The sequence below is a fragment of the Erythrolamprus reginae genome, chromosome 1, assembly GCF_031021105.1.
Source record: "Erythrolamprus reginae isolate rEryReg1 chromosome 1, rEryReg1.hap1, whole genome shotgun sequence".
Lineage (NCBI taxonomy): Eukaryota > Metazoa > Chordata > Lepidosauria > Squamata > Dipsadidae > Erythrolamprus > Erythrolamprus reginae.
Window position 1 is genome coordinate 274,247,239 of NC_091950.1, and position 24,864 is coordinate 274,272,102.

The following is a 24,864-nucleotide window of genomic DNA, read 5'->3' on the forward strand; positions in this document are numbered from 1 at the left end:
GGGCTTCCCTGGAGAGTAAAAATGCCCTCCCCCATTCCCCCGGAGACTCTCTAGAAGCTCAAAATGCCCTCCCAGAGCCTCTGTGCAAGCCAAAAATCACCTGGCCGGCACAAACATGCACGTTGGAGCTAAGCTAGGGCTCATGTGCCAGCAGATATGGCTCCATGTGCCACCTGTGGCATCCATGCCATAGGTTTGCCATCACTGCTCTATGCTGTGTAGGCTACCTTCTTTCTCTAACACTACTTGACATACTATATCAGCAAAGTGAAAGGCCAAAACTTGATTCCAGCCACAAACCTGTTTGTGAGATCTATGCATGTTCCGCCGTTTGCACAGGGACTTGACAGGCACTCATTAATCTCCTCTTCACACAGTACCCCAAAAAAGCCATCTCTGCAAAAGCACCTGGATAGAAGGATGGTATTTAGTGAACTGCAAAGAATCTTTAGCAGAAGAAGTAACAAAAAGAAAGGAAAATGCAAGACTTCATTTATATTTTCTATATATTGTATCATTTAAAACAAACAGCAAACAGTTTGGACAATTTAAACAACTTTTTGGGCAGAAGACTTGATTATCTGGTTGCACAGATTTTAATTATAGCCCACAAAATTGAAGAAACTTTAAGCAACGGCTTCTCCCACAAATGATCCAAATCTGTGCCACATTATTTTCCTCTAAAAGGGTCCCCAAGCCAAGTCTGACACTGATTTTTCCTTACCTATAACTGTTTACCCCATCCACACAGTGACCTTGATTCTTACATGGGTTGGAGATGCATTCATTATTGTCAATTTCACAGTAAGTACCTTCAAATCCTGAAAGACAGATGAAGCAGTAATGGATCTATGATCTCTTTGACTTAGTTTGAATGTCAGGAGCAGAAATAGCAAAGACCCAGGTGAATGCCTTCAAAATTGAACTTTAAAACACTTGGAGTATTTTCACCTGTTCAATCTAACAAGCGATGATTCTCCATAGAGATGATCACATGTCAAATAATACTTTAATACAAGGGCAAAATAAAGAGGAATGCAGGAAATGAGCATCTAGCAAAATCAGCCAGGCTACTCTTGCCTTTTTGAAAAACTTTGAAATGTTATATTAAAATAGTAATATGTTGTCTTCAAAAACTATGCAAATCTGTGTTATCATGGAGTTTTTTATCGTATATCTCAGTTTTTATCAATATGGGCAGTCTGAAGATGCTCAGGATTCAATTGCCCCGGAAGCGGAGTAAAGACGTTGAGATATATTGTGGATTAAATAAGGGTCATTTTATTAAATTAACATAAATTTAAATAACGTAACTTTAAATACGTAAATTTAAATATTTAAATTCAACATAACTAAGGACCTGCAGAGGCCAAAACTAACAGGGCGGAAATTCCTACCAGAAACTTCCTTGGCAACATTGGGCAAAAACTCCTTGCTGAACCAAGTGAAGGTAGTCGTGTGGGAGGAGTTCACCCTCTAATCCCCGTGGGAAATTGGATCCGGTGATTCCCATGGACATCCTCTCTCCAATCCCTGACGTTGTTCCAACCTCTAGTTTCTGGAGAGAGGTGGTCCATCACCCTTTAAGGATGCCCAAAGGAGCAGGCGCAGTCGCTTCTAATTGCCCATTTCCGCCCCTAACCTGCCAAACCCCAGTGACCAAGGGGAGGCCTATACTGACATCTAAGTGCGCCACCCCCCCTAACCAATCCAGTCCGCACCGTCAGTGTGGAATAGGCAGAAAAACGGCCGCCTCTAAAGGGGAGGCCACAAAAAATACTTATTCGTCCCCGAAGCAACCTCCTTAGGACACACTGTTAATAGCGGAGGGTGGGCGGGTGTTCGCTTCCCAGGGCAGCAACAGCAAGGAGGAGGTCCTGTTCGGATCGCCCTTAAATAGGGCGATCCAGGACCTCTCCTAACTCCCAGCAGGCAGTGCACCGACCTGGCGCGCTGCCAAAAGCCGACCTTCTGGGTTCCTCAGAACCCAGAAGTTTGGGGCTCCGTGGAGCCCCTGCAGCATCCCCCTGCTCCGGGGGCAATTTTGGCCGCCGGTTCAAGCCGCCGGTTGGGCATCTCTCAGAATTCCCCAACCATCAGATCTAGATTATTATCTATTATCTGTGTTCTAGAGGATGATGATGATGGTGATTATTTTTGTTGCTGTTGTGGCATGACATTGTTGCAGTAAGCAGGAGACCACAACACAATTGCAGAGTAGTAGTTTGGCTTGGCAAGATACCAGCCCTGTTGTAGAATATGCTCGCGCACTTCCCAAGGTGTGCTCAGAAGCATGAGCTGACTTCACACTAGAGGGAAAGATGAATAGGCTCTTCCTGCAGCATCACCCAAGGCTCCCTCCCTTCCCAGAACTGCCTCACAAATACATATTGCAATCGAGAAGGTTCAAAGCTGGCAGGAATCTGACTGCCTGCACAGATCACCAACTCATTTTACCACCAAAGTGGTACCTGTTTTGTCGAGCTCTTGGGTAGAATCCTCCCAAAATTGCACAGATACAATTTCAGACACACACACGTTTGAAAATTCAAAACAATGTTCGTTATAATGAAAATTCACTTAAACCAAGCCCTCTTTTGGGATAGCAAAGAGCACTTGTCTCCAAACAAACTGGTAATTTGTACAAGTCCCTTATCAGTTCTGTGATACTTAGCTTGCAGCTGTGAGGCAATTCACAGTCCTCCTTTTTTCACAAAGTGAAACACACTTTGCCCTGGTTTAGTTTCAAAGCGGGGAAAAATCAGCACACAAAAGGTCAAAGTCAGTAAAGCAGTCACGAAACACAACGATCAGATAATCCTCCACAATGGCCAAACCCACAGGCTGCTATTTATAGCAGCCTCACTAATTACCACAGCCCCACCCAACCACAGGTGGCCTCATTTTCTTTGATAATAATCTCTCAGTTGTTGTTGCCTCTGCATCGCTCTCCGCATGCGTGGCTGTATCATTAACTCTTGTTCTGCCACACTCTCCTCCTCCCTGTCACTCATGTATTCTTGGTCAGAGGAGCCTTCATCAGCAGATTCCACCGGGGGCAAAACAGGCCTGCAGCATGTGGATGTCTCCCCCCACATCCACAGTCCTTGGGGCAGGAGCTGGGCCAGATCTAACCACAACAGGTACCCATCTATCTACTTGCATGCTTTCAAACTGTTAGGTGGACAAAAGCTGAGGTGAGTAATAGGAGCCCACCCTGTGATGCAGTGCTAAACTCAAACCGCCAGAGCAGAAACCATCTTCAGTGTCAGTAAGCCACTGAGCCATCCTACCTCCTATACATTCTAGATATCTCAGAGTAAAAAAAATATTGTCACTTGCAAAGAAGACTTTTTTCCCCTTCCATTCTATTTTTTATATTGATAAGGCTAGGAATGGGGGGAAATGATTTAGTCTAGATTTTAGCAGTTATTTAATTTATTCATACTCACTGGACCAATTGAGAGATGAACCCTTTTTAGAATTGTCATTGGAATTCTTTCTACAAAAATGAACTGTGTTGGCAAAGGAAAGTACATTAGTGAAAGCAATGTAAAAAATAGCTTGGAGAAAATGTACATTGGAAAAAAAATGTAAGAAAATGGGCTTATCAGGATGGTAATGTTTTTTTTATCAGTTGGTGGTCAGTGTAAAATTGGGCTTTTCTTTTTTCCTTTTCCTTTTTAAATCTCTGGTCTCTTCTATAGTGATCCGATAGTAATGGAATAATGTATGTTCCACCTATACAGAAACCCCAAATATACTGTTTTCAGCTTCTAAACAACTGTAATATAGATTACTTGTAATAAAGATTCAAAATTGAATGTCATTGCAAATGTTGAAAGCAATGTAAAATCTGAGGATTTTTTCAAGAGTGCTTACTATAGTGAGTGCCATCACTTAACTAGATCATTCATCAATATAATATTTCTAGTCATTAGACTGTGAAAGGGAGAGATTGATATTGATGATTCCATTTGTTGTTATATTAATTATGTAATGATAGGAGGTATTTAGTCTGCTTTGGTTTTGGAGAAAGTTGCATAATTTGACAGAGAAAATTGAATGTAAGGTTCAATTTGCTAGAAAATTTGGAACTCAGACATCATGCTAATTCATGATAAGATTTACTTTGTTTTGGTTTAGTATGTTTCGAAATGCAGCCATTGTGATTTGTAAAATATATTGACAAAAGAGCCTTCAAAGTTTATGGTGGTATGCTTTATTGCTACTGGGAACCAAACACAGGGAGATAATCTTCACTCTTAAGTTAGGACTTCAGCATGAAATGACATTCCTTGAGGTGCTTTTCATCTAAAGTGAGTGTTATGAAAGGACTGAAATCTATTTCAGGAGGGGAAAAAAGTAATGTCATTCTTATCATGAAAGTGTGCAATCTTGGCACAAACACAAAAGAGAAAGAAAGAGAGAGAAGCAATATATACAGTATATAGTTGAATAGATTTCATTCTCCACATTTTTAGAAAATAGGTTAGGTTTATATGTTTTTCTGTTATCATCACTCTACATTTCCATTTAAACGTAAATGCTTGTTATGTCAATGCCTTATTCTCATGGAATGAGTATTTGATGCTGAACTCAGTTCTACAGAATGATGTAGTTTCTAATCAAATTTCCAAGTCTAATGCAAAGCTGTTCTGTTCGGGTCTGTGAGACCCGAAATCAAAGTTTGAGACCCTGTAAAAAATTTTCCCTGCATATCTGCAACTTGAAATTTCATGACTTTGCATCATTTCAGGGGTTCTCTCTATGAAAATCTTTTGAGGGGTGGGGGGCTTCTTTCTTGCTGAAAAAAAAATAGGCCTAAAGTTCTGTTCCCGGGTCACCCTGACCCGGCCCGAACATTCTTCATTTGAGGTGCTTATGTTTGGTCAATTTGAAAACTTTTTTCACTTTTTAAAGTAGTCTGAACATTTCTGCACACAATGATATGAAAATTGAACTGAAAAAATAATGCTTATTGGTTTATTTTGATCATAAAAGACAGCCCCCCGTTTTTGTGAACTTTTTTTCAATTTATAGATAGTTTAGCTTGCAAAATGCATTCAATTTTACTAAAGTTGGTGTGGTATTGGTAGTTTGAACATTTCTGAACATAAGAAAAATATAAATGAACTGAAAAAAATGATGCTTATTGGTTTTTTAAAATCAGAAATAAGGCCTACCCCCCCCTCTGCTGCTTGCAACCATTTTCACTTTACATTTTTTTTAGGCTCCAAATCCAAAATATTTGTAATATCTTAGGCATTGATTTACTCAATTTAACGTTGCTGATCATCATAAAAATATTTTGGGGTGGGTGGGGCCAGCGTTCGCCGTAAGCTGCACGCTTGCGCATGCGCGCACCCCAAAATACCCCCCGCACACCCTTTTTCACGGGGGCGCGCTCCCCATCCCCCTGCCAGCCCGCGGGGGGGCGGGGAGGCGCTGGCAGTAGAAGGGAAGGGAGCCGCGGCCGCCCCTGCCTCTCCACGGTGCCTCCGGCACCCTCACGCCCTTGGCCTTTTGGCGCTGCCCCCCGCCTGCCTGATCCACCCCCTCTGCTCCTCCGCCACCTCCTGCCTTGGGGCGCGACTTCTCCCGCGGTGGGGGCTGTGGCTTCTCCTTCTCCACTTCTGCACTCCCAGCCAGGGAGCTGCGAGAGAGGGTTTTCTCCATGCGCTTCAGGAAAGCCCGCCCCGCCCCTCTCGCAGCCCCTTTGCTGGGAGCGCTTTCGTCCAGAGCTTTCAGCAAGGGGGCTGCAGTAGAGGCAGGGCAGGCATTCCCGAAGCGCTCGGAGAAAGCGCTCTCGTAGCCCCCTCTCTGACAGAGAGAGGGAGAAAGTGAGAAAGAGAGAGAGAGAGAAAGGGGTGAGAGATAGAAAGAGAGGGAGAGAGAAAGTGAGAAAAAGAGAGAGAGCAAGAGGGGGAGAGAGAAAGAGAGAAATGACTCTTAATTTAAAGCATATGGTAAAAAGCACCCAAATAATAACAGAGAAAAAAAAACCCAGCCGTTTGCGTGTGTATGTGTGTGTGAACTATTGAACCATTTCCAATAGCTCACCTGTTATTGGAAATGGTTCAAGAGTTCACACACACACACACACATACACACAAGGGGGGAGGAGACAGGGATGGAAAAAGAGGGGAAGATAGTAATAATAGTAATAGATTTTGGTTTTGTTTTATTATTAATTTCTTTTAATAAAAAAGAAGGGAATTTTTTTTCTTATTCATTTATTTATTTATTCATTCATTCATTCATTCATTCATTCATCCATCCATTCATTTATTTTACCTACACTTGTACTGTTCCCAGGTCTATTTGACCCGAAACAAAGAAAATATTTTAGGTATTTAACTTTGGCTTTTTTGAAACCTCTTTTCACTGGGAAACTGTTTTGAACATTTCTGAATGTAATGATATGAAAATTGAACTGCAAAAAATTGATGCTTATATTTTTATTTTGATCAAAAAACCAACCCCCCCACATTTTTTCAGCATTTTGTGTCACTTTATATTTTTTTAGGCTACAAATCTCTAAGGAATTTCCCCCCAAAAGTTTTGATATACTAAATTGAACATTCCTGATCATAAGAAAAATAGAAATGAACTGAAAAAAAATGATGCTTACTTGTTTATTTTGCTCACAAATGGGCCACCCCCTCGGCCTTGCTGTGTGCCATTATTTTCACTTTTTATATAGATTTGGCTAGACATATTTGGAATATTCTTTCGAAAAGCAAGCACATGATAGCCAGACAACTAATTTTATGAAATAAATCCATTTTACTAAAAACAAGTATGTAATTTTGAAATTAACAGCATAATTTGTATATAAATTGAAATAATTGAACACAGCGGGGGGGGGGGGCTTTTATGTGCAAAATGAACAAATAATCATCAATGTTTTCAGTTCAATTTTCATTTCATTATGTTCAGAAATGTTCAAACTGGTAATTCAATGCCAAAGTTATTGAAAATATTTGGAATTAGAGGCCTACAAAAATTTATAAAGTGACATGCTTGAAAAAACAGGAGGGCACGGCCCTTTTATGAGCAAAATAACAAATAAGCATCATTTTTTAAAGTTCAATTTTCATATCATTATATTCAGAAATGTTCAAGCTACTAATCCCACACTAACTTTAGTAAAATAGAGCACATTTTGCAAGCAAAACAATCTATAAATTGAAAACAATTTCACAAAACGGGGGGGGGGGGGGCATTTTATCAGCAAAATAAACCAATAAGTATTAATTTTTTCATTTCAACTTTCATTGTGTGCAGAAATGTTCAAACTTGTTTCCAAGTGAGAACAGCTTTCAAAAAGATCAAATATAAGTACATAAAATGAACAATTTGCGGTCTGGGTTAAATAGACCCGGGAACAGAACTTTAGGATGTGTTTTTGAGCAGAACACAATACTCTGGATTTATACTATTAATTGTTTTAGTGTGTTCTGAATTCCTCTCATCTGCAATATAAAGACAGTGATGCTAGTATATAACAAAGCTTTTTGTTTGTCCTCCCCTCTCACCTTTAACAAGCTTGTAATTCTGGAATTGTTCAAGTGGTTTATTTTTATTTATTTCATAACCATTTTATCTTGGTTTGATTTAGAATGATGGTTGTTAAGCATATGATCTTATTGATATATACAGTAGTACCTCTAGATACGAGTTTAATTCGTTCCAGAAGGGAGCTTGTATGTCGAACAACTCGTATCTGGAACAAATGCCTTTAGCCTTTGGTTTTCCCTGCCGAGATAACCAGAAGCAAGGATTCTTGCGCCACCTAGTGGACGCTTGGCTCGTATCCTGAATTTGAGCTCGGGTCTCGAAAAGAAATTTCTCTCCCCTCGTGGCTCGTATCTTGGAATACTCGCATGTGGAGCAGCTCGTATCTAGAGGTACTACTGTATTACACTTTGTTTGAATTATAATTATTATAATCTATTCTGTCCTGAGAACAGAACCAGAGCCTTTAATAGAGAAATACTCTTGACAGTCTGGGAAATTACTAAAAGTACTGCCAAGTCCATGTTTCCAGCCTATTTAATGTGATCTAACACAACTAAATGAGAACTGTTTTTTTCCCCTTTAATTTCTGAAACTTAAAGTGGTTCAACACATTTTTAACAGTTAGCAACATTATGACAAATTAACATAACCAACCACAATCAATTTGCAGCATCTAAAATATTTGCCCAGAACGGTCTTCAGAAAACATCATGTAAATTCTAATTCATGTCATAGGCTGTGAATATAGTTTATTAATTTAATATATAAAACAGCATAGCTTTTTTTTTCAGCCAACTGTTTTGTAAATTGGTTTATTAATTAGGCGTTTGAAAATATACATTTAGTGCTAATGTATTGTTATGGTAATGACATTTACTACCATGTGTACTACTAAAGTAATAGGCACATTTAAATGCAACTACCAACCACTGCTGGTCATGCAAATCAGTCTAGCAGATGACACAAATTATAAATCAACAGAGCAGGGAAATGATCTGATACAGCCCAAGAGAACAGATTTTTATTTTTTACATTTTTAAAATAAAGTGTTTTTTAAAAATATGCCTATATTTTACAAGCAAAACATTTAGAAGAAACTAAATTTCAATTTCTTATTACTTAGGGGCATTTCTTATTTGGGTTGCATTTTCAATTATTTGTCTGTCCAGCCTTTAATAGTAAACAAGTACTACTGCCTGTAGCTGCAGAGTCACTAACCGCATGAGTTTCTGGCTTTACTTAATCAGCAGTGAGTGATGAATTAAAATGCAGCTCAGATTGTGATTTAGAAATCCCAATACATTTCTCAGTTGAAGGCCTTTTTATTCTTTCCAACCCAGTTAGAATATTGGAAAGGAACTATGTAAGGGAGCTTGGGACCTCTATCTTCAGGATAACACAATGAGAACAAAATGGTATCAAGATTGTATTGGTTATAACAGGAGAATCTGATAAAAGATTGGCTTTGAAAATGGGCTAGATCGAGCAATGGGATTCAGCCGGTTCTAACTAGTTCAAGTGAACCTGTTGTTAAATTATTCCTCCCCAGCTACCACAGTGGATCATGGGCACTGTGTTGCACTGCAATGGAGGTAGCCACTTTCCATATCCTCCCTGCTTCTCCTACTTCCCTCCATTCCTCCATTGCAGTGCAGTGCAGCAACCAGGATCCACGTTGATAGCCGGTGGTGATAGTAATTTAACAACTGGTTTGCCCAGGGTCAGGTTGACCATTGTCGGAGGGTCATTCCACATGTACGGCAGAGATGGAGGACAGAAACATAGAAACATAGAAGTCTGACGGCCAGAAAAAGACCTCCTGGTCCATCTAGTCTGCCCTTATACTTTTTCTGTATTTTATCTTAGGATGGATATATGTTTATCCCAGGCATGTTTAAATTCAGTTACTGTGGATTTATCTACCACGTCTGCTGGAAGTTTGTTCCAAGGATCTACTACTCTTTCAGTAAAATAATATTTTCTCATGTTGCTTTTGATCTTTCCCCCAACTAACTTCAGATTGTGTCCCCTTGTTCTTGTGATCACTTTCCTATTAAAAACACTTCCCTCCTGGACCTTATTTAACCCTTTAATATATTTAAATGTTTCGATATGTCCCCCCTTTTCCTTCTGTCCTCCAGACTATACAGATTGAGTTCATTAAGTCTTTCCTGATACGTTTTATGCTTAAGACCTTCCACCATTCTTGTAGCCCATCTTTGGACCCGTTCAATTTTGTCAATATCTTTTTGTAGGTGAGGTCTCCAGAACTGAACACAGTACTCCAAATGTGGTCTCACCAGCATTCTATATAGCGGGATCATAATCTCCCTCTTCCTGCTTGTTATACCTCTAGCTATGCAGCCAAGCATCCTACTTGCTTTCCCTACCGCCTGACTGCACTGTTCACCCATTTTGAGACTGTCAGAAATCACTACCCCTAAATCCTTTTCTTCTGAAGTTTTTGCTAACACAGAACTGCCAATACAATATTCAGATTGAGGATTCCTTTTCTCCAAGTGCATTATTTTACATTTGGAAACATTAAACTGCAGTTTCCATTGCTTTGACCATTTATCTAGTAAAGCTAAATCATTTACCATATTACAGACACCCCCAGGAATATCAACCCTATTGCACACTTTAGAGTCATCGGCAAATAGGCAAACCTTCCCTACCAAACCTTCCCTACCAAACCTTCCCTACCAAACCTTCCCACAGAGATGGGCTACGCTTCCCACGACAGCCAATCTAACCCTGGGCGAATCGGTTATTAAATTATTTGAATCTCACCATTGGCTAGATGCAATTGAAGAAAATAAAATATCCCAATGCACACCTATGGGAAAAGTAGTTGTGCAAAGATTTTGGATTATTTTGGCTGCCTTATTCTTCATTCTTTTGGTCATGTGATCAGAAGAGCTTTCTGAGATCTTAACCTTATTTCAGTTAAATAAGGGTCAGGAGAGAAATGTTTTTAATAGGAAAGTGAACACAAGAACAAGGGGGCACAATCTGAGGTTAGTTGGGGGAAAGATCAGAAGCAACGTGAGAAAATATTATTTGCTGAAAGAGTAGTAGATGTTTGGAACAAACTTCCAGCAGACGTGGTTGGTAAATCCACAGTAACTGAATTTAAACATGCCTGGGATAAACATATATCCATCCTAAGATAAAATACAGGAAATAGTATATACTAGGTGGTCCATGAGATCTTTTTCTGCCGTCAATCTTCTATGTTTCCATATTTCCTTAAGGGCTTGGAAATAATTCCAGAAACTGTGTTCTGCATGTTTCCCCTACATTGCTTAAAATCCCAAGACTTTACTCATGGTAGTAAAATAAAGAAATAAAGCATTTCTGTTTGAGCATTGTAAATGTTTTTCTGTTCCTTTCTTTTGAAAAACAGAAATCTTTCCCCCAGAGTTGGAGTGTCAGGCAAGAAAGTGAACCTGCTGATGGCCTTTTGAAAAATGAATAGTTGCGTTGGCTGAGTATGCCTCAGGGTTTTGAAGGCAATGTGAAATGGACCCCTATAGAATTATTTCAATAATTGCTTTATTTATCAAGAACAATTGATTAATTAAAGCTACAAGTCATGATAAAATAGTTCTGTTTTGCTTGTAGTATTAGAATCATTGAGACTCTCAAACCAAGTCACTTAAGAGTAGGAATCCAAATTAAAATAATCACATAGATTGATGCTAGGCCTCTGTTTGAACCTTTGCAATGAATGGAAATCTATTCCTTCCCTTGATTGCTGGTTCCATTGTCAAATTGTTCATAATATTGGAAAGCTTTCTGATTGGTCTACGATTTGCCCAGCTTCCCCCTTTCATCTTGGTTTAATCTTATACTTAATATTTCACTCTAGTTCACCCTGCTGTGAAATATTGTAAAATGTACCAAGCATGCAGCATTTTCATAAGTTACCTTTTTGACAGATGCATAATGGTTTCCCATCAACCTGGGCCAAACAAATAGCATTATTTCTACATGGATTGTAGGGAGCATCACACGGATTATGGTGATACTGGCATTTTTTTCCAATATAAAATGGAGGGCAAGCACAGAGGAATTGACCAGGAACAATGGACTCATAGCAGGTTGCTCCATTCAAACAGGGTGCAGATTCACATTCATTTATATCTTCATTGCACTGTTGTCCTGTCCAGCCTGCTGTGCATACACATCTGGGAAAAAAAACAGAAAATAGTGAAACTAGGTGAAAGCACTCATGTTGGTAAAGGTTCCCTGGGTATTTCCATTATTTTGACTATGATTTTATGAATACTTTAAGTTGCTTAAAAGAGTTTCTACCAATAGTTAAAAAGAAAAGCCTGGTGGGTGGGTCAAAGAAAAAAAAAAGCAAGGTGGAATAAGCTTTTAAATTCAAGAATAGTGTAGTGAAAAATAGCACACAAAATTGTTTTATCAAATACAGTATTAATTGGTGTTCAAGGTTGCAATATTAATAGGGTACATATGCAACTAAATTATGTACAGATTGTCCTCTGAATTACAGAATTCATGGTGATTTACAACTGCAATTTAAAACAGGATAAAATCAGCAATAAGATGATGCTGCAGCTTGACAAATGAAATAATATTATCTACGAACAAACATGTAGACCAGTGTTACTCTACTTTGACAACTTTCAGACAACTTCAAAACTCAGAATGCCCCAGCTATCTTTGCTGGGTGGTGGATTCTGGGAATTGAAATCCCCACATTTGAAAGTTGCCAAGGCTGAAAAACACAGACTTAAATAATGCCATAAATTTTAACACACATTGCCATTGTCGTTTGGCGGGTCCCAGGGGAAGAGCCTTCTCTGTGGCAGCCCCGACCCTCTGGAACCAGCTCCCCCCTGAGATTAGAACTGCCCCCACCCTCCTTGCCTTCCGCAAACTCCTTAAAACCCACCTCTGCCGTCAGGCATAGGGGAACTGAAATATCTTCCCCAGGACTATACTTTTTATGTATGGTATGTTGTGTGCATGTTTTTTAAAAAAACTATGGGTTTTTAGCTTTCTAATTATTGAATTTGTATTATATATTGTTTTCTGTTACTGTTGTGAGCCGCCCCGAGTCTGCGGAGAGTGGCGGCATACTAATTAAATAGATAGATAGATAGATAGATAGATAGATAGATAGATAGATAGATAGATAGATAGATAGATAGGAAAGTGAACACAAGGACAAGGGGACACAATCTGAAGTTAGCTGGGGGAAAGATCAAAAGCAACATGAGAAAATATTATTTTACTGAAAGAGTAGTAGATCCTTGGAACAAACTTCCAGCAGATGTGGTAGATAAATCCACAGTAACTGAATTTAAACATGCCTGGGATAAACATATATCCATCCTAAGATAAAATACAGAAAATAGTATAAGGGCAGACTATGAGGTCTTTTTCTGCCGTCAGTCTTCTATGTGTCTATGTTTCTATAGATAGATAGATAGATAGATAGATAGATAGATAGATAGATAGATAGATAGATAGATAGATAGATAGATAGATAGATAAATAAAAGGCTTGTGTAAATAGAGTTACTTAACAGGGGAGCTGAATTATGCTATTAGGTTATGTGAATACAAAAAAATGAAGGAAGATCCTTACTAAAGTGACATACCATGACTGGTCTCCAAAAGCTACCTGAAAACAGCAACACTGTACTAGTGTCCAGGTACATGAGGAAAACTGCAATCCCTTGTCTGCCCTAATGAAAATGGTTTTAACAGTTTGATCAGTGCACTGAGTCTAGAAACAAAATGGAAGCCACTAAAAATTTTAAAGTCACTGTAAAAGAAAAAATCTTAGCTGTTAGATTCTAGGTCAGAACTTCAAAGTCTATTCCAAAGGCAAATGGTGCCTGAGTAGGATTTCCACATGGAACAAAGCCTCTGAATCATAATTAAGTTCTTTGCAAGAATGAGTCATCCATAGACTGTTAATCTTTAAATGGAACATTCTGAAAATGGCTTCCGGCCTTTGATTCCCAATCACCTTTCCCCATAAACCTATACACATATTCCTTGGTATATTCCTCTGACAGTTAAGATTCATTTCTGTAAAAATGTCTGTAAAAGAAAATATGGTTAAACTTGCTTGGCCAGTTTTAATGACATGACACAAATATGCAGTGCACTGATAACCTTTATTATTTTGGTCTCACAGTGTTCCTCTGACAGTCATGATACATTGAAAAAAGGCACCATATCAATTGACATTTACAAATTATTTTGAATAAAAACTTGACAAATCATCTCTTCTTCCTTCTGGCATAAAATTAGAAACTTGTAACTCTTCCAAATGCAAAAACAGGAGAGAAAAGTGAAACCAAAGACTGGAACTGCTTTTAGCACTCCCAAATTGTAGAAAAAGAAATAAAATCCCCCCAAAGTTTTCTGTGTTCTGTTCCGAAAGAAGTGTTAGAAATAGGGTGCAGAATAAAACAATAGAACACAGAAATAGGGCGAAGAATAAAACAATAGAACATAGATGCATTTCTTTTCTAAAGAAATCACATGGTGATATAATTCTTTTAGATGTCGTTCCTTAAATTTGAACTTTAACAATTAGGACTTGTATTTTTTTGCTACTCAAATGTTGACTTTAATTTAATTCTGTGTAGCGCTTGGTGCTTTCTGAGCTTGATTGGTTGCTTGAAGACATCCCATTAGCTGACTAGGAAGTAGCATCAATGATAATCAATGCACAGATGATGTTGCCTCATTGGGTAATGAAACATCTGCAAGCAAACAATCAAGCAAGCACAGAGAAGGACTCCACAGTTCAATCTGAGCCACAGATATTATTTTATTAGTTAATAAAAGAAGTTAAAGAAGAAAACCAATTCCATCTTTTTCTCCCAATCTCACTGATATTGGAATTAAATTTTGTCCTTTATTCCTAACAGCTAGCTAATATCAGCATGGGCACTAAATCAATGCAGATCAAACTTGATTCTGTTTGAACTTCCAGATTCAAAGTCAATATAACCACATTTGAGACAATGATTTGAGTTTCAAAGACAAACTGATATAAGCCACTGAAGGAGTTGAGGTTTTTTTTTTAAATCTAATTTTAATGAAGAAACAATGAAGAATCTACAGCTGAATATTTAAGAACAGGCTAGAATGAGGATAACATTGAAAGAGCAGGGATGACTGATCTTTTAAAAGAAAAATTAACCTGGGAAAATTTCTGATAGATAACTTTTGGATTTATCTTTTTTCAGAATGAAAAAAAAATCATTTTTAAAAAACGTAACAGCTGGTTAATATGCTTGGCCTGTTTTGAGAAAGATCTCCATGCTGGTTTTCATGGGCTGCCAAGCTAGGCAGTGCATATTGACAAATTAACCTTCCCCTCCTTGCCAAGAAAGTCACGTACATCTGACTCACTCCTGCAGAATTCAAAATAAAATTTCACCCAGAATTAAAAGAAAGGTTTCATTCCAGTCCCTATATTATTATTATTATTATTATTATTATTATTATTATTATTATTATTATTAATTAGATTTGTATGCATACCGTGTTTCCCCGATAGTAAGACACCCCCGATTGTAAGACGTATCAGGGGTTTCAGGGGGGTCGGCTAATATAAGCCATACCCCAAAAGTAAGACATATGTCTTACTTTCGGGGAAACACGGGGGTATTGCCGGGGGGGGAGCCCGATGACGTCAGGAAGACCCAGGGAAGGTTTCTTCGGCCGCCCAGCAGCTGATCTGCTCGGCAGCGCGGCAGCAGCCCTGGCGGCGGTTCCCTCGGCAGCGCGGTGGCAGGGAGAGGCTTGCGGCCGCCGAGCAGGTGGGAGAGCTCGGCGGCAAGGCACAAAGGATTTCCCTCGGTGCACGCGTGGAGCCGCAGACGCGTGTCGGGGAAGCGTGTGTCTGGAGGAGAGGAGCCGCTCTGCACAGTTGGGCAGCCCCACCTGCCTGCCAGAAAGGAGGCGGGCAAAGGAGGGCGCAGCTCCGGCCACTCGCCTCGGAGCCGGTCGGCCTTGCTGGCCGCTTGCAGCCGAGCCTCGGCAGGACTTGGTTGCTGGGATGAGTGCCTTCGCTGCAAGCCGCCGCCCGCTCGGCTCGCTTTGGACCAGCGCCGTCAAAGCGAAGGACGGCACTGGTCCGAAGCAAGCTGAGCGGGCGACGGCTTACAGCAGAGGCGCTCGTCCCAGCAACCGAGTCCTGCCGAGGCTCGGCTGCAAGCGGCCAGCGAGGCCGACTGGCTCCGAGGCGAGCGGCCGGAGCTGCGCCCTCCTTCGCCCCACCTGCCTGCCGGAAAGGAGGCGGGCGAAGGAGGGCGCAGGTCCGACCGCTCGCCTCGGAGCCGGTCAGCCTTGCTGGCCGCTTGCAGCCGAGCCTCGGCAGGACTCGGTTGCTGGGACGAGCGCCTTCGCTGCAAGCCGCCACCCCGCTCGGCTCGCTTCGGACCAGTGCCATCAAAGCGAAGGACGGCGCTGGTCCGAAGCGAGTCGAGCGGGCGGCAGCTTGCAGCGAAGGCGCTCGTCCCAGCAACCGAGTCCTGCCGAGGCTCGGCTGCAAGTGGCCAGCGAGGCCGACTGGCTCCGAGGCGAGCGGCTGGACCTGCGCCCTCCTTCGCCCGCCTCCTTTCCGGCAGGCAGGTGGGGCTGCCCAACTGCGCAGAGCGGCTCCTCTCCTCCAGACACACGCTTCCCCGACACGCGTCTGTGGCTCCACGTGTGCACCGAGGGAAATCCTTTGTGCCTTGCCGCCGAGCTCTCCCACCTGCTCGGCGGCCGCAAGCCTCTCCCTGCCACCGCGCTGCCAAGGGAACCGCCACCAGGGCTGCCGCCGCGCTGCCAAGCAGATCAGCTGCTGGGCGGCCGAAGAAACCTTCCCTGGGTCTTCCCCGCCACCCACGCAAAGGGGAAACCCCAATCTTCGCCTCCTCGCTGCTGCGCCGCTGAAAGGACCCTTTCAATTTTTTTCCAATGTAAGACATACCCCGAAAGTAAGACGTAGTGGGGCTTTTGGGGGTAAAAAGAAAGTAAGACACTGTCTTACTTTCGGGGAAACACGGTAGTATGTATAGTGGACTGATCAACCCTGAGCTCTAATTCAAGGTGCAGAGAGGATCAGCAGAAGAGTATAAAACCAAAACCAAAACCAGCCCCGAGTCTGCGGAGAGGGGCGGCATACAAATCTAAATAAATAAATTCCATTACCTCAAAAGACATCTGCTGTGGCTTAGAAATGGAGCTCTTGCCTCACAATCAGGAAATTGTGAATTCAAACCTAGGTGTAGAGGCAAATGCAGAGTCTTCTGTTTGGGTAGGGGGATGGACTAGATGACCTGCAACATCCCTTCCAATTCTGATAATCTGTCTGTCAGCAAAGTTTATGGTTGTGGCTGACCATGAAGCAAATAACTGAGAAAGAGAGCTATGTTATTTTTGGCCTGCCAAAATAAATCTGGTAGGCATTGAGTTTAATGATGTGATAAAACTCATTTGTTAGCTATAAATACCAATCTTAAGGAAACTGAAGAAGCTTCTTGTACAAGAAGCAAAACATCTTCAAAGGTGAAAAAAAATCAGAAAATCCAGTTGTCTCTTGAAAAAAGCACTTTGGGACAACCATGATCTGATTGACTGAGAATCTTCATAGATATTCTTAAGAAATTTCTCAAATCACTCAAACTTCCCCCTTGAGCTTTCTCCATAAATGGACATGCGACTGCAATATTGTGCACTGGGAAACAAGCAGCCAAAACTATGGCATCTGCAAAGCACATTGCAAGGAGATGAAGGGTTTTGCAGCCTGTTGATTGGGTTTAATGCTTTGAAACATTTTCCTCTTCATTCATGAAGAATACTTTCTTTCTAATGCTAGATACTTTTGACTTGGGCCATGGGATTCTGAGGTTAGTCTTCAAATGTGGGAGATTTCATATGAGACAGGCAGAACATAACATAATGTTTATGGATTTATTATTCAAAACAGACACTGAGCTAAGGCCAGAAACAGTGCTACTGATAGCTTCCCAATGAGCATGTTAGACAGACAGTTACATCATTCAGATTTTCTTTTCAGCATTCTCAATATTTGAAAATGAAGCTGCAATGGTTATATCTTGTCAGAAGTCATCAAGTGTGCAAATTACCTTAAAAGTCTATGAAATATTTGAAGTCCTTTGACTTGATATACTGCTCTGAAACAAGTGTCAGCTTTGATTACTCTGTATCTTAAATTTAGATAAAATGATTGGTTCATTATCATATTGAAGCAGTTTTGAACCTTACAGATCATTTTTGTGAAAGTCTGCATTTCATTATGGTTCATTGCACAGCCAGCCAGATGTTTAGATTGTCCACCTATCAATTTCTTCCCAAGGACCTGGGATAGGCAGATGTTCTTCATAATATTAAAATATTGTTGGGAGAGATAAATTATTCTAAGTAAAGTTGATTTTTACGATTGACTGAGGGTGATTTTGTCAATACTGATTTTGTTCATGTGGTTGGGATTGTATCCAAGGAAAATGCCTTTTGCTATTGCTATTGTCTTTGCTTTCTTTTGCCACAGTAACTTTATTTGCAGATCATTATATTTTGTTATTTTCTCAAGTGCTTTCTCTTCTGAACTGATGTTTCCAGGTAACACATCTACTATCCAGAGCTTTTTGTTTTTCAATAATTAATTCTGTGATGTTATATGGCAGATACTTGTCTGTCTGAATTCTAACATTCCCAAGAACTTCATTATTTTTATATTTTATTTTATTTTATTTTATTTTATTTATTTTATTTTATTTTATTTTATTTATTATTTTATTTAATTTTATTTATTTATTTATTATTATTTATTTTATTTTATTTTATTTTATTTTATTTTATTTTATTATTTTATTTCAATTTATTTTATTTTATTTCAATTTATTTTATTTTTTTATTTTATTTTTTTATTTTATTTCATTTTATTTTATTTATCAGGTGGAGAAACAGAATTTGCATGGCCAAGCTGTTGATATAGATCAGAGCTGTCAAACTTTCAGCCCACAGGATGGATGTATCGCACTCTGGCCACACCCATGCCCGGTTTAGCAAAGGGGGAAATTCATGATTCATCACATGACACTGCCATGATGCCGCAGGTTTGACACCCTGATGTATATAATGGTATATTGATGTAGATATATAGACAGAAAGATAGTCTATAATAAAACACACAGTGTAAAGTTCAACAACTATACATGGAATTTGACAAAATGGAAAAAAGGACAAAAAAGGTAGACATCATACTCATATATTAATTAGTAATCCAGTGATTGATACATGTGAAATATAAGATAGAATAGTTTCCCTTCTTTCCTTTTTCCTTGCATAGTTTGCATTTTTAATTGGTTTAAGGCTTCTCTCCTCTAATGTTTCTAATTTTTAAAATGTAATTATTGTTTTTTAAATTGTGTATGCATCAAATAAATAAGGAACACATTATTTATTTATTTATTTATTAATTAATTAATTAATTCATTTATTTATTTATTTAGTCCAATACATAATACACATTAAAAAACTCAAAAGGAATTCAGAACACATCAAATTAAAAACTCAGATTAATACATGGCAGGGAATCTGATCTGTTGTATTTACTGCATCAATCAACTTTACAAGGTTAATACCTACAATTGGTGGTACCAACATTTAATGTAAGCAGCTTGACTGGTTTTCAAGTGCATATAGACCTCTGATTTAAACTCTTTTCCAAATGCATCCTATAAAAATTGGACAGAGAATCAAAGCCTTAGAGCACTTAATCATAACCTAGCCTTATTTTAAACTGGTATGAAGAAGACTAAGAATTCATTACATTTCTTCCTTCCTTCCTTTCTTTCTGAATTTCTGCAATGCTTCTTTTTGTACGTTTTTTCACTCCTAAGTAATGCTGGCTCTGTAATGCAGCTTTTCACCTTTAGATTGTTATGGCTGCAATTTATTGTTGCACAAGCCAGCTGAAACTGTTTAACGAGTCATTGGCTTGCTGTCTGCAATAATGTCAGATTTCTATTTGCTCAGACAAAGAACTACTAAGTGTTTATTACCCTGGAAATTCCCCATGCCTTTTTAAAAACCCCAAATTGAAGAGCAAAAGCAAGCAAGTGTGTGCCAAACGAAATCAGCCACTTGTAGTGGTTGAAGATGTTTTACTTTAGAAATGGCTAGATCTGAACAAAGCAATCCTCCTGAAGCCAGCAGAATTAACCACATCAAGCCCTTTTGGAACAGCAATATTATATTCCGTGGTCTAAAGGGAGATAAACAGAAGCAAATGGGCTTTTCAATTTGGATGTTTCTGCCAAGCTTTACAGAAGGATCAATCAAAACATTGTCTGCCATGAATGCAGACTTTTCTGCAGAAAGAAATGTTCAAAGAGGAAGCATACAAGACAGCAATCCAAGATCTGCTTCTCAGTTTCAGATTTCTAGATCAATTTCTTATGCCATTTATATTAGATTCAACTCTCTAAACATAGAATACATATGCACAACCGGCAGCTTAAACCGCCGGCCGAAATTGCCCCCCAAGGAGGGGGACGCTGCCGGCAGCTCTGTTGAACTCCAAATTTCCGGGTTCCTTGGAAGTTGGCGCGCCATCTAGTGGTCATAGGAGGAGGTCCTAGATCGCCCTATTTAAGGGCGATCCGAACAGGACCTCCTCCTTGCTTTCCTGGCTCCCGAAAGCGAATACCTGCCCACCCTCCGCTATTAACAGTGTGTCCTAAGGAGGTCGCCTCGGGGCTGAATAGAATTTTTTTGCGGCTTCCCCTTTAGAGGCGGCTGTTTTTTCGCCTATTCCACACTGACGGTACGGACTGGATTGGTTACGGGGTGCGGCGCACTTAGTTGTTAGCATAGGCCTCCCTTTGGTCATTGGAGTTTGGCAGGTTAGGGGTAGAAATGGGCAATTAGAAGCAACTGCGCATGTTCCTTTGGGCATCCTTTAAAGGGTGATGGACTGCCTCTCTCCAGGAACTAAGGTTGGAACAACTTCGGGGATTGGAGAGAGGATGTCCATGGGAATCACCGGATTCAATTTTCCATGGGGATTGGAGGGTGAACTCCTCCCACATGATGAAGGGGCGTGGCTTGGATCCAGGTGAAGGTGGCTACCTTCACCTGGTTCAGCAAGGAGTTTTTGCCCAATGTTGCCAAGGAAGTTTCTGGTAGGAATTTCTGCCCCATTAGTTTTGGCCTCTGCAGGTCCTTAGTTAAGTTTGAATTTAAATATTTAAATTTGCATATTCAAATTTATTTAAATTTATGTTAATTTAATAAAATGACCCTTATTTAATCCACAATATGTCTCAGCGTCTTTACTCCACTTCCGGGGGCAATAAATTGTTCTCTTTTCTTATTAACACTTCATGTTCAGCAGTTTTTGCTTTAAAAAAGAACACACTGGTAGATTTGGACAAACAATACACTTTTCATATCAAATAAAATAATGAGGAAGCTCAATGGTCTTACCCACCTGCCTGAAATATAATTTGTACCCATCACTCCGTAACTTCTCATTGGGGTTTCTTTCCATGTATCTAGTGTTCTTGTGAACCATGGTTTTGGAGAAATCAAAGGTTTGATTTTGGAATGTCCCTGGCTAAAACATACCCCTCAATATTCAAAGATGGATTATTAAAACTATCTGTCAGGCTCAAAGTCATTATGTGAAGTTAGAGGTTTTGGCCTGACACAATTAGCAGCAACAGGGAAATGGGAAAGATGAGAGAGAGAGAGATTGATGCCACCACACATTTCTTTACGCAGAGTCCTAGGTCAACTGAACTAATGAAGAAGCCAGTAATGCCTGCACCGGATTGGTCCACATGATTGCACTTGTGGGTGTGGGGATGTGAAATGAACCTTAACCTGGATGGGAACTGAAGAGAAATTCAGTGTTGGAATGACTGGCCACAAATCCAAAATGGCCATGTTAATAAATCAAACCTTGTGTGAGAGCACAGGAGTGGAATGTGATTTATTTCTCAGATGCTATTTGGTTCGCTAACACTATTTTTATTTATTTATTTTATTTATTTATTAGATTTGTATGCTGCCCCTCTCCATAGACTCGGGGCGGCTCACAGAAATAATAAACAATATATAACAAATCTAATAATTTAAAAGAAACACTAAAAGCCCATTTATTAAAAGCAAACACACACACAAGCATACTATACATAACTGTATAGGCCCGAGGGAGATGTTTCAATTCCCCCATGCCTGATGGCAAAGGTGGGTTTTAAGGAGTTTACGAAAGGCGAGGAGGGTGGGGGCAGTTCTAATCTCTGGGGGGAGCTGGTTCCAGAGGGTCAGGGCCGCCACAGAGAAGGCTCTTCCCCTGGGTTCCGCCAAACAGCATTGTTTAGTTGACGGGACCCGGAGAAGGCCAACTCTGTGGGACTTAATCGGTCGCTGGGATTCGTGCGGCAGAAGGCGGTCCTGGAGATATTCTGGCCCGATGCCATGAAGGGCTTTATAGGTCATAACCAACACTTTGAATTGTGACCGGAAACTGATCGGCAACCAATGCAGACTGCGGAGTGTTTGTGTAACTTGGGCATACCTAGGGAAGCCCATGACTGCTCTCGCAGCTGCATTCTGCATGATCTGAAGTTTCCGAACACTTTTCAAAGGTAGCCCCATGTAAAGAGCATTACAGTAGTCGAACCTCGAGGTGATGAGGTCATGAGTGACTGTGAGCAGTGAGTCCCAGTCCAAATAGGGCCGCAACTGGTGCACCAGGCGAACCTGGGCAAACGCCCCCTTCGCCACAGCTGAAAGATGGTTCTCTAATGTGAGCTGTGGATCGAGGAGGACGCCCAAGTTGCGGACCCTCTCCGAGGGGGTCAATGATTCTTCCCCCCAGGGTGATGGACGGACAGATGGAATTGTCTTTGGGAGGCAAAACCCACAGCCACTCCGTCTTATCAGGGTTGAGTTTGAATCTGTTGAGTCTATGTCATTGATATTGTTAAATTGCTAAATACAATCTTTAGTTGCATAAACAGAGGCATAAAATTAAAACCACATGAAGTATCAGTACCGCTTTATAAATTCTTGATGCACCTAGAATACTGCATCAAGTTTTGGTCATCACATTACAAAAAGACTTAGGGAACAGTGCAAAGAAGAGCAATTAAGATGATAAAAGGCCTGGAGACAAAAACACAAGAAGAACAGTTGCAGGAATTGGGTACGGCTAATCTAAAAAAAATAAGGACTAGGGATGACATGATAGCCGTATTCCAATATTCAAAGGTCTGTCATAAAGAAGAGGGAGGTCAATTCATTTTCCAAAGCATCATGAGGCAAGACAAGAAACCATGGATGGAAATTAATAAAAAAAAGAAGTTATTAAGGAGAAACATCCTAACAGTGAGAACAATTAACCAGTGGAATGGGCTGCCTTCAGAAGTTGTAGATGCTTCATCACTGGAGGTTTTTAAGAAAAAAACTGGACAGCCACCTGTCTGAGATGGTATAGGCTCTCCTGCTTGAACAGAGGGTTAGAATAGAAGATCTCCAAGGTCTCTTCCAGCTTGATTCTGATTGAAAATATCTACAGCCATTATATTTTCTTCCTCTTCTTCCTCCCTCCCTCTCCCCCTTAATAGTTGTTAAGTGAGTTAGAATTAGTTAGACGATCTCCAAGGTCCCTTCCAATTTTGTTATATTCTAAATGTAAAATATCATATTGTTAAAGGTATATCAAATGCAAAAAAAAACCCTTGAAACCACAAATGGACATGGAGCTGATCAAGTGACTGATTTGATTGTGTTATTGCTGTCATAGGAGGAGGAGTGAAGTTATTTGAGGATTTATATTATAAAGTGGATTTTCAAATGTTGTAAGCCATCTTCAGTCACCTATATGTGAATTTGGCAGCTATATAAATGTGTTTATTATTAATAATTTAAATTCTGCTTCTATCTACAGCTTTCGAAGGGATTTTTGTAGACAATGTTTGCTGCTTTGCATTTCTTGTTACAATCTTATTCAAGATTGTAACAGGAAATACAAAGCAACAAAAATTGGCAATGAAGGAACTTTGGGTTTGCCATATGCCAAAGGCACAATTACCCATTTGCTTTCTTTTTTAATTTCTCTTTTAAATCCATCTATTATATATTGTCAAGATTCAGAATCTATATGGAAAAATCCTTTTCGAAACATATTTCAAGAAACCATTTTTTAAAAATAAGAAATTCAAAACAAGATATTTCCAGTGCCTCACTTTCTTTGCAAAACTCAAGACAAAAGAATATATTGACCATATATGTGCAGAAAGGCATTTGGCAGGAATAAGCTGGGGAGGGAGGGAAAGAAGGAGGGAAGGAAAGGGATGGAAGGAAGGGAGGAGGGAGGGAGGGGAAAGAGTCTATATTATTATAACAGTAGAAATATCTTCCTTTACGTCTGTAGTCTTCTCAGGATGTCTTAGAGGATTTATGCATTTTTTTTGTTCTTTCCATTTTAATAAGTTCCTTCTAATTTAATTGGTTCAGCCCTCTTTTGCCTGTTCCTTGTCTAATTTCTTAGGATTCATTTTCCTCTTTTTATGAATTTCTTATCATAGCTTCCCCAGTCATATTCTTTTATGTAAAGCAGTAAGTACTGTAGAGGCATGCTTAATACGCTGGGCATTGTATAACACGATACCCAAGCATGTGTATCAAGAGGGGGAGGGATGAAAACAGAAGCACATTTTTATTCTAATATATTATATTTGGTCATATAGATATTTCTTATTCCTTTCATCACTATTTAAACAACTGAATCCAAATGATTATATTTCAAAAGTAAAATCTACTCTAAATTGCTGTGGAATTGATTTATACATTTTAGCCACTGGCCTTGTTTCTGGATCAGAACCTAAGCACACATTCTCCTAATATCTGAAAAGTAATTTCACTTTAATCAAGACAAATTTCAGATAGATAAGCATGTTCATTTGTTTCAGTATATATCCAGTCTAACTGAATTACAATGTTGGGTACTCTCAAATAAGCATAAAAAATGTATAGGCTAAGGATTTGTTTTAAGTTAATGCATGACGTTCCCTCTCTTCAAATCAAGACTTACAAAAGAGACCAAGATAACACCCTATATGGATAGTACTTATCTACAACATAGTTTACAAATGTAGGTTGTGTGCCTGTTAACTAGTAACAAATCCCAATAGTTGCTTATAAGCCTTAATTAATGACTTTGTCCACTCTGGAAATACATCTAGAAACTAATTCAGGTCACTTCAGCTCTGATGGATCCTCAATTGACTTTTAGCCCAAATAATAAAAAACAGAA

General features: G+C 39.8%; 1 protein-coding gene across 1 annotated transcript in view; it reads right to left on the bottom strand.

The window, feature by feature from the left end:
• Positions 1-24,864, bottom strand: part of EYS (eyes shut homolog) — a 1,050,766-nt gene that overhangs the window by 579,547 nt on the left and 446,355 nt on the right. Inside the window, exons 23-25 of the mRNA XM_070763632.1 lie at positions 11,458-11,717; positions 725-821; positions 301-408 (exon numbers count right to left, since the gene is read on the bottom strand). Of these exons, the coding sequence (XP_070619733.1) occupies positions 301-408; positions 725-821; positions 11,458-11,717 (465 nt within the window). The remainder of the gene's footprint in view (positions 1-300; positions 409-724; positions 822-11,457; positions 11,718-24,864) is intronic.